At 40.1% G+C, this 10,717-nt stretch overlaps 1 protein-coding gene across 2 annotated transcripts in view; it reads left to right on the top strand.

Annotated features, from left to right (window-relative positions):
- Positions 1-501: 501 nt before the first annotated feature.
- NCR3LG1 (natural killer cell cytotoxicity receptor 3 ligand 1) overlaps positions 502-10,717 on the top strand; it is a 30,593-nt gene continuing 20,377 nt past the window's right edge. For both annotated transcript variants that reach the window (XM_063289400.1, XM_063289401.1), the window contains exons 1-5: positions 502-771; positions 2,230-2,580; positions 5,123-5,449; positions 7,669-7,779; positions 8,779-9,183. In XM_063289400.1, the coding sequence (XP_063145470.1) occupies positions 630-771; positions 2,230-2,580; positions 5,123-5,449; positions 7,669-7,779; positions 8,779-9,183 (1,336 nt within the window). In that variant the 5' untranslated portion in view covers positions 502-629. The remainder of the gene's footprint in view (positions 772-2,229; positions 2,581-5,122; positions 5,450-7,668; positions 7,780-8,778; positions 9,184-10,717) is intronic.

Below are 10,717 nucleotides of genomic sequence, written 5' to 3'. Positions count from 1 at the left end.
CTAATTAAATGCAAGATTTCTGAATTTGGTAGGAATCTCTGTTAGCAGTCTTCGACTTAAAGGAGAATTAAAACAAACTTCCTTGACTGGCTGCAACCATGTATGCTCCTTTCTGTCGATGAAGATTCTCAGTCATCCAGGTGGAATTGTCTGTAGGTGAGCCATGGCAACTGGATTTGTCTTCTTGGTTGAAACGTTTTGCTGCTTGTCCAAGAAGCTTCTTCAGTCTGGGCCCAGGCTGAAGAAGCTGCTTGGACAAGCAGCAAAACGTTTCAGCCAAAAAGAAAGAAATCCAGTTGCCATGACTCAACCTGCAGACATGTATGCTCCTTCACTACGCAGGTACCTTAGTATCCTACCTCAAGACTTTTAAACGGTCGCAGGTAACTGATGCAAGCTATTTTCTTACCTGGCTTTTCAGGAACTGAAAAAACAGGAAGACCAGAAGTGAAAATGAAACAGTTTAGGAGAGAAAGATCATTGGCCTGTTTCGCGGGGGGAAAAGGAGGGAATCGGTCGTTCAGGAAACGGATCTAGAGAGGTGTGCAACGTCGGTTCTGGTTACTATTTAGAGCGCGACCATCTGGAAAACTGTGGGCCAAACTGAGAAATCAAAAGCACAGAGGGCAATGGCAACTCACTTTGGGCTCCAGCTAAGAAAACTGCATGGATATGTCCATTTAAACGGCCAGGAGTCAAGCTCCATTCGAAGACGACTTTATCTTTTCTTTAGCCTCCTGGCATGTCTCAGTGATGTTCCTCGGCCGACAGGTAACGAAGCAAAAGAGAACCGCAAAGCCCTTGGAGCAACTGCGCGCCCACTGTATATCCAAGGCGGCGGGGGCGCAGGTAACAGGGCGAGGAGCGCGGAAGTAGCTCTGCTCCGTCCTCGCTGCTGCAAATGCCGTAGAAGTTGTCGGGTGTGGCAAATTTTGAGGCTTGGCGGGCGGGGAAGGAATGTCCGCTCTTTGAGGAGGAACGGGGCAGTGCGCGACAGGCAGGCGGACGCAGCTTTAGGTCAAAGGTCGGGTCTCTGGAGGCGAAAGCGCGCCTGCACTCGCTCCTCCAAAGAACGCTCTGAAAAGCGCCAACGCATTTTGGAAAATGCATTCCTCGCCCACAGCAAAAGTAAACTCCGTAACTCGTTCCTCACAGAAACGAGCCCTGAAGCCCGGTCGAGGGGAAACGGCTCTATTAATTCATTTAAAACCCTAGCCTTTCCTCTACACGTGATACCTATGGGGACATTCCAGTCTTAAAGTGACAACTGGAAATTCTCCGGCCACCAGGTGGTGCTGTGGACCTCGGAGAAAGAGACGGAAGCCCTGCGTGTTAATCTGAAAAGCACTCAACTCAGAGTAATAGCTTGATGCTATTGAGCTGTTACTTATATTAACTCCTTGCTTGAAGCTACAATAGCCTGCTCTGCCCATAACCCCTAACCATAAACCATGCATTTCAACCTCTGTGGTTATGTTCATACATCATGTAATCAAACCCAGCCTCAGAGTACAGATATTACCTTGATCTTTCTTTAGTTTTGGCAAAACCACATTTGCTACTCATTCATCAGAGTGAAATTAATTTACAGGTGTACCTTTAACAAGGGACACTTCATTCCTTGGGGAGGGTTCGTCAAATGTGTATTATAAAGAGATTTACAGGTGGCAGATGAAATGTTACCAACTGCTGATTATTGGTTTGAATTTAGTAGGTTGGTCCATCTTGCCCCCTGACATCTCCACAGGGGTTGGGTTCACACATTCTATTAAGCCAGATCTGGGGTGCCCCAGATTAGAGTTTTCTGTGTCTCTTTATTGTCATACTGCATTGCTGCCAATTAAGACTCTTAATTGAAGTATTCTAGCTGGACCACAGTTGTACCTGTTATGCTGGGAAAGAGAGAGAGAGTCTCAACTGTTATTAACCAAGGAAGAACAAAACAATTATCCATCATAGCAATACTGAATTTGCTTGTAATTATGTAGTCCACAGATTATTGTGTCATCTGGACTTACACAAATTTTGCCTAGGCTGTGCAACTCCAAGTTATGGCTCACTCCAGAAGTAGCCATTTCATGTAGTCTTTATCAGCTCTATTCTCCATCTCTTCCCACTGAACCCCTGCTGTTTCCCAATACAACTCCATTAGAAATGGGAAGAGGGGGAAGAAGGAGATACACTTAATCATAATAATCTACAGTCCATTTTTTTTTCTTTTTTGTGAAGAAGCCTTGGAAGTAAGCATGTCACTTCGGAAGACAGCAATCTTGGGTACAAATGTGACACTTCCATGTAAAATCTCTGGTTACCCTGCTCCGGAACTCAATATCGAAAAAACAGCTGTCATCTGGTATTTGAACACATCTGAAGGGGGTAAAAAAGAAACACTTTATTCATTTGTTGCTGGAGAGCATCATTCAAATAGAAGAGGTTCAAGACTGGAAGCAATTCAACTAAAAAAAGGCAATGCTGCCCTTTTCCTTCCACAAATACAGATTAATGAAGAGGGTATATATATTTGTGTTGTGATTGTTACTCCTGATAAAGCTGAAGGAGCCACCACTTTATATCTAGTTGGTAAGTGACATTTGTGATATGCCTTTGTAGAGAGCGAGCTTGTTACTTTGGAATTCTTACTGCGTTAAGATTTACCTGAATGCCAATTGCACATGATTGCATTCCAAACTTCTTCCTCTCACAAAGAAGACCCCCATTTAGAGCCTTGTAGGAATGATTTGGAAAAAGGGAGATAGGAAAAGAAGAATGTCCTGCACAATTTCTTCATTTTATATTGCCTAATCTAAAGTGCCAGTGTGATGTAGTGGTTAAGGAACCAGGGAGACTGTGAGTTCTAGTCCTGCCTTAGGCACAAAGCCAGTTGGGAGACCTTGGGCCAGTCCCTTTCTCTCAGCCCTGGGAAGAAGGAGGCAAGGGCAAACCACTTCTGAAATCTTGCCAAGAAAACTGCAGGGACTTGTCCAGGCAGTCTCCAGGAGTCAACACTGACTTGAAGGAACACGCACACGCACACACAAAATCTAAAGTGGCTTCTCTCCTTAAAAGGGGACTCTTGCGTACAATGAGAGCATACAATTGTCTCACTGAAAATTGAGTCTGCTCAGGCTCTTACACAATGAGTGAAACTTGCAACAAAATGTTGCAGTGCGGGCTGCTTCTATTCAGGTCTCTGGCCAGCCATGCTGTCTTCATTCTTGTTCACTTTTCCTATTTCATTTAACAACAATATAAAGGTGTCCTGATAACACTTGCTATTATTAGGGCACATAGTTAGTTGCAGTCAGGCAGTGTCTACGATGAATTAAACAAACAAACAAATACTAATTTTCTTGGTCGTACCCCCATGATATTTCCTTCAGCCCATGAATGAGACAGGCTGTCCTTAGCCTTACTGGTGTTTTTTAAAAAAATATCTCCTTAAGCTGAAAGGTCTAAGGGATATAAAACTGATGAGGCTTTGCTACCTGCTACATTGGAGACAAGGCTGGGTGATCAGCAGGTAGGTCGGAGAGATATTTATTCACTGTTTCAAGGTGATACAGATACATTCTCTTCCATCTTCACTGGGCCTTGGTTGGCCTTGTCTGCCAACATTCTGCTGTTATCTCCCTAAAGAGTTAGATATAGTGGTGGATGAAGGATGGCACAAAAATTAAAACTATTTGGTGGGGTTTGAATGGTGTAACAGTGAAATGACATAACAGGCTGCAATAGCATAACACTAGGGACCAACGCCTCCTGAGCAAAACCCAGAGGAATCTGGAAATCAGCATTTGTTGTGTGTGAAAGAAAGGAGAGTTAGAGAAATCCTAAATAAAAATGTTGCTTGTGATTCTGATTTTTTAATTTTTAAATTAAACTTGGATTAGGACAGAATGGGGTACAGGGAGGAGCCTAGAGATGATGAACAGAGTCCTGTAGTCAGAACTGCCTCATTCTTGCTGCTCTTCTGTGATTGCTTGTTGGCCATGTAAGGTAGACCAGATTAAGAAACAGACACTGTGGGACCTAAAGCTACTTTTATTAGAACAGCTACAGTACCAGAATCTCGCAAGTGTGAGTGTGCTTCCCTTCCTCCCTCTTTAATTTTCATGTGAATTAAGGGGGAGGGGGCTGTCTGAGGCGTTTTCATAAACCAGTTTCTTGGCCTGGGCTCAAGCCTCATTTATCTGATGGTTGCCTTGGTAACAGATCTTGGTAACAGATCTCTATCCTTCAAAGCCATCTTTGACACTCACTACAATGCTTTTCCAGCTACCTGCTTCTTTTTAAAAATATCCCCTTCTCTTTAGACAGTCTTTCCCCAAAATTCCTACATGTGTACTTATTGTGCTGTTCCCTTTTGAAATAAGTGACACTGTGAAAAGTACAGAAAAGAAAAAGAAATAATAAGCAAAAGAAATTACTGTAAAGGCATGAAAATAAAAACAAGGAAATATGGCTAAAACTAGTTTGTATCTATACCATTCACATTATTTTTCTATCCTTCCAAAACAACTTTGTTTCCACCACATACCTACACTGATTCATACATTGCCCTTTCCTTTCCTTTCCTTTCCTTTCCTTTCCTTTCCTTTCCTTTCCTTTCCTTTCCTTTCCTTTCCTTTCCTTTCCTTTCCTTTCCTTTCCTTTCCTTTCCTAGATCGTGGTCTTTGGAAAACATGTAATGCAGGGTTTCTCAACCAGAGTTCCACAAGAGGTCACCAGGGGTTCCCTGGGAGATCACAATTTATTTAAAAATTATTTCAAATTCAGGCTACTTCACATTAAAGAAGAAAGTTTCATTCTTTATTTTTAGTTTGAGAACACTGTTAATGCATATATACAGGCCTACCCATGAAATGAATATAATAATTTGGTAACTTCTGGCCTATATTTGAGCCTGAATGTTCAGGGGTTCCCTGAGGTCTGAAAAATATTTCAAGGGTTCCTTCAGGGTCAAAAGGTTGACAAAGGCTAATGTAATGTCATTTCATTTTAGCTATTATTTGAATTGGATGTTAAGTGCAGTTGCTGTTGAGGGGGCTGAAAGGCAAAATAAAAATACAAGAAATGTAGAAAAATCAATAACTAATTCTGTTTTTATTCCACTGCAATATAGCTCAACCAACTGTTGAACTGTCTCCCAAGGAACTTCAAATAGAAAGAGACAAGGAAAAGACATTGTCATGTACAGTGAATAAATTCTACCCTGATTCAATTGTCATTCTCTGGCAAAAGCATTCTAAGCACACATTGGATAAAAGTGTATCTGCAGAAGATATTTGCACAGGAACTTCTGTGAGAAATGGTGATGGCACTTTCAACATCACCAGTAAACTCAGGCTTCAACCATCTTCACAAGATCAAGGAAACCTCTATAGTTGTATTGTGGAGCATAAGTCATTTGCCAGACATCCAGTCTACAATGTAACTTTGACAGTAACAGGTATTCTTTCTGTGAATTTTCTCCTTTTCCAGATATAATTCTATACCAAACTTTTGCTGCTGGTTAGTTCTGTCAAAGTGTCATAAGGTGTTCATCTGCAGCCTGATATAGATATTAATGAGTTAGATATGTTTGTTCTTTTCTCTTGTGCTATAAAGTTATTCCACAAAGAAGCTCATCATGAGAATTATAATATGTTTTATTAGAAATTATTCATCCCAGAAGAGGTCATGTTGAAAGACGGTTGCTCTACATTTTTCTTTTAGTTAGTCCAAGATGTTGTCAATCAGTATAATATTTGTTATTTGACATTTATCATGGTAAAGACTTACGAAAACTCTAGCTAGTGTTAATAATTACCAGAAATTGGCATCAATTTTGCTGAACTAATTGTATCAATCTAGCTATTAGCCAACTTCCTGATAGATTGTGGGAATGCTGCAGACATGAAATACCTCAACTTTAGTGAGGCAGTTGATAATATTCCACACAAAATGGTGATTAGCAAACTAGTTACGTGTGAGCTGGATGTCATAATAATTAAATTTTCTGTTGCAGCCCTGCCCTATGGAACACCTTCCCCTGCCCCCTGGAGATCTGACAGGCCCCCGCCCTTTTAACCTTTGGGAGAGCACTCAAGGCCTGGCTCTTCCCCCAAGTGCTGGGATAGGGTGAGGTCAGAGCAGGATGAGATTGTGAGGGGTTGCATCAGGAATGTGTGGTTGCAGCACCAGATTTTTCTGTTTTACATGTTTTTGGTTTTATTGTTTTGTTTTAGCTGTATATGTTGTTTTTATTGTTGGGTTGTAAGCCTTCCAGAGTTTAGTTTTAAGATGGGTGGTTCTACAGATGTATTAAATAGATAGATGATAGACAGACAGACAGACAGAGTGTAGTTTTCAAAGTTGGAGAAGTAGGTTGAAAGCCATAGAAAGAAATTTACAGAAACAAAATGCAGAATTTTTCACATAAAACAAAAATTAAACCCACAGGTATAGGATGGTGGATACCATGCTTAGTATTAGTAATTGCAAAAAAGATCTTGGAATAATAGTTGACTAGAGTCAGTTGAATATGAGTCAGCAGGGAAATGTAGCTGAAAAGAAGACAAATGCAATTTTAAGCTGTGTCAGCTTTCCAAATTAAAGGAAATAATCATTCCTCTCTATTCTGATTTGTTCAGACTCCCTTTTAAGTACTGTGTCCGGTTCTGCATGTAGGGAAAGGCAATGAAGATGATCAGGATTAGAAATTAAGTCCCATGAAAAGAGATTAAAGGAGCTTACATTTGAGGAAAGACAACTGAGGAAGGATGTGATAGCACTCTTCAGATGCCCCAAACTTTGCCAGTTAGAAGATTAAGACCCAATTTCTCTCACTGCATAGTGCAGGACATGCAATAGTGGATTTGAGTTCCAGAAGCCTGATTCTGATTGAATGTATTTTCTAACGGTAAGAGCCGCTGAACAGTGGAACCAATTACATAAGGACAGAGTGAGCTCCTCTTCATTGAGTGTGTTCAAAGCAGTGTTAGGCAGCTGTGTGTTTGGGATGCTTTATTTTGGATTCCTTCACTGAACAGGACTTGGACTTGGTGGCTTGAATGGCCCTTTCCAACTCCATGACTCCCATGATTCTGCTTCAATACTGCTTAAAGTATTAGATGAAATAAATGTTCTCTCTGACTTCTTAGCAAGGTAATGTACTTACTCGGTGATGTACAACCTTTATCTATAATTTTACAGTCTGAGACAGAATCATATGCCAGCAAAAAAGAATTATGAAAAAGTTGACAAAGTTTGATCTCAAAAGAAAATGTTTATGAAAAAGTGAGAGAACTAATAAGAGATAAATGGAAAGGTAGAGTCAAGTGTATTGGGGTTACAAGTCCCAGAATTCCCAGCTAGTATGGCAATATTTCTACATGACATCAAACTGTTCAGGTTGATAAAACGTTCTGCAAAACAAAATATTCTGCAAAGAGTACCAATGGGCAATAAAATGGTGCAGTAATTTCTTCTCATAGCTTAGTGTTTTGCTTCCAATAGTATATGATAAAATAGCCTATATCAGCATTGTTTGTTTCTTATCATACAGTATGTGATGTAATCAGATATAAAATGCTTACCTATTAAAAGCATCAAGAGCAATAAGCAACATTTTGCAGTGTATCAGAAACAGCATAATGTCTTTCTTATTTTCTTTTTATCTTTCCACAGAACTTAACTTGATTACTGCATCTATATATAGAATGGTTTCAGGTCTCCATTTGACTTTTCTTCTTGTACTTGTAATTGGGTACTATGTATACAATACTTTTTTAAAGAAATGTAAGTCATTCTAAATATGTATTATCAGTACCATCTTTTGTCTACTTAAAAGATTGCAGCCTAAATTTATATTTGTGAAAGTTAGTTTTAAAGTATCAATATTCGAAAACTCCCAAAGAACAGCCAGGCAGAGGCAAAAAGCAATGGGGCAAAATGGAAAGGGAATTAAATATATGCATTCTTTGCACCTGCCAAATTACAGGTAGTCCTCGTTTAGCAACCACAATTGTGACTGGCAACTCAGCTGTTAAGCAAAGCAGTCACTAAATGAAACCATGTCTGCGATTATGATCTTAGTTCAGTTTTCCTTTGCTTTACAGACCTGCGAAGGTCATAAATGTGAGGAAAGTTGCAAAGTTACTTTTTCATCATCATTGCAACTGCGAATGGTTGCTAAATGAGGCAGTCACTAAATGAGGACTACCTGTATAGTCTTTTAGACATCAATTTCCAGAACAGCATTAAACTGTTGTCCGAAGGAAACCCAACTATCAGCTGATAAGGGGCTCTTCTAGAATGCAGAACCCTTGTGCAAAGTCAGAGCACGTTTTGGCAGATGACTAAACCTGCTGGTCTGGCCATCTGTTTGAGCTCACCTCCTCCCCAGCCCACTCCACCCCATGTTAAACAGTGATTGGTGGATGCCTTTCCTATTGACAGTTGATGATTGGTGGGAGTGAAAATAAAGCCAGGGAAACCCAACAGTCACTTTTCTTAACTTGTCTCCCCTTAAATCTGTAAGGGCAGCACCAGTCTTCTGCCTCATTCCTGAGGCCGAATGGGGTTTGGCTGTTGGAGCAGGGCAGAGTATGCTTGCATACTTTTCTGCCAATTCAAGAAATGCACAATAATGGAGCAGTGAAGTGTGCTAAGTAGAAATACATAGAACTGTTTTTAAAAAGTAGAATAATGCATTGTAAAATGTGGAAGGAATGATCCTAAAATGTTGCTGCAACATTTTTAAGCAGCAAGGTTTTCACTTCCCATTGTTTTTTATAGGTCCACCATCCTTGGAAATGGTTGGAAATGAAGAATTGAAGCATTTGGAAGAAACACAGTTGCAGTGCTTGATTTCACACTTTCGACCCAAGCCTTTGCATATAGTTCTGTTCTTAGTAACCCAACCCGAGGGTACAAAACAGAAAATAGCTTCTTGGCATACAAGGTCATTTGATGAGCCTGAGGAAGGTGGTGAAAATTTTCCTCTGCTTGGGAACTTGGAGGACATGCTTAGATTTTATCCAGAGTTGAAATCAAAACCAAAAGGCTATTTTGACTTTCACTGCAAAATCTGCATAAATCCAGATATACAGAAGCTGGAGAAGTTTGACCTTTTATTAGAAGTTAAACATAAGGGCTTTCAGCATGGGTTGTGTACCAAAACAAAACCATTTAAAGTGATAGGTAAGTATTGATTATGGCAGGGTATTAAATGATGCTGAAACTTAGCTAATTTCAGTCCAGCCATGGTCCCAGCAGATACCTTGGACTACTATGCATGGGCTGAACATGAATTGTGACAGGATGCTGTTTATCTCTTGGCATGGATGGCCTGGAAAGAACATCTCTTGTAACTCAGTTTCTATGACTACGTGCTGCTTGTGAGACCCATGACCACTCTTCAAGTTCTTCACAGTGTCTTGCATCTCAAAGAAAAGCAAGGTGGGTCTTGGTTAGTCCTTGGACTCAGGACCACTTTGAAATTCCAGAGCTGTTGGCTGGACTAAGAAGTTGAAAAATATTCCAGAAGAAAGCAATGCCAAGCCACTTAAGCAAAGGCTGCCAAGGAAATGGCATCTTTACTTCCCTCCCTTATATGCCTCATGTATCTTTCAGATTTGTAAAGAAGATGCTGTTCCATGTCACAATCTTTATTGATGTGAAAATTTTGTCCATGCTGTTTATCATTTTACCAGCTGAGGTGCAGGTGAACCCATTATCTGCTGACTTCCCTGGCTAAAATTTGACTTCATTGGAAAGCATTTTTGGTGGCAGACATGGAGCTGTTTCTTCTTGTTTTCATCTGTAGGATTTTCCTTCATGTATTATTTGTGACCGATTTTGGTTTTTACAAGTATAATTTTAGATGACTTTAAATGTTTGTATTGTTATTCACAGGATTTTGCTAAGCAGTTTTATTTTTATGATGGATAATACACTCATATCTATCTAGATCTAGATACTGATAGAGATCTAGATCTAGACAGATACATTTCCACCATTCCTCTGAGCAGTTCAAGATTGTTGGAAAATTACTGTGGGTAATTTCCAGTTTAGTTTGCACACAGTATACTCCCAGTCAAGCCCTGAATTCAGATCAGAGCAAGCACATATGCCACTTGTTTCAGCTATCAAAAAGTACAGTTTGGAGTTTATTTTGAAACATCAGCAAACACTGAAAATAGTTAACTGGCAAAACAGAATAAAAGGCAGGCAAAAATAAGAAGAGAAACACAAACAACAGGCAAAAATTTACATTATTTATATCTATCTATATATGTAAAAAAAGAACAGAATTTTCCAGAGCTATTGGAAACACACTGTGGATATTTAGCATGGATAGTCCCAAAGGAGGGCCCTTTGGGTCTTCTAGTTTTAACCCTTTTATGTATATAATGGCAGCAGAACCCAAATGGAAAGTAGGACACTAAGTCTACTAAGTCTAAGGACCTTCTTCTATTCTGCACTATAAAGAAACAATTTGGTGGCCAGGGGTGATGTGTCCAGGGGTTTTTTTGGCAAGTGGGCTTGGGTTGGTCCTTCCTTGCTTTGTTTAAAGAAATAGCTACTGAATATTGGGCAGGGAAAAACGGTAGGAGATGTCATCAAGGCTTTGGAAGGCCCATGCAGTGGCTTTGAAGGCTCTCCCTGGTTATCTGGGCATGTCTGTGCACATCACATTTTTGCTGCTTGTCTTCCAGTATTGAAGCCATCCTGG

The sequence above is a fragment of the Candoia aspera genome, chromosome 1, assembly GCF_035149785.1.
Source record: "Candoia aspera isolate rCanAsp1 chromosome 1, rCanAsp1.hap2, whole genome shotgun sequence".
Lineage (NCBI taxonomy): Eukaryota > Metazoa > Chordata > Lepidosauria > Squamata > Boidae > Candoia > Candoia aspera.
Note: the sequence above shows the minus strand (reverse complement) of the source record. Positions and strands in the feature narration are given on the sequence as shown.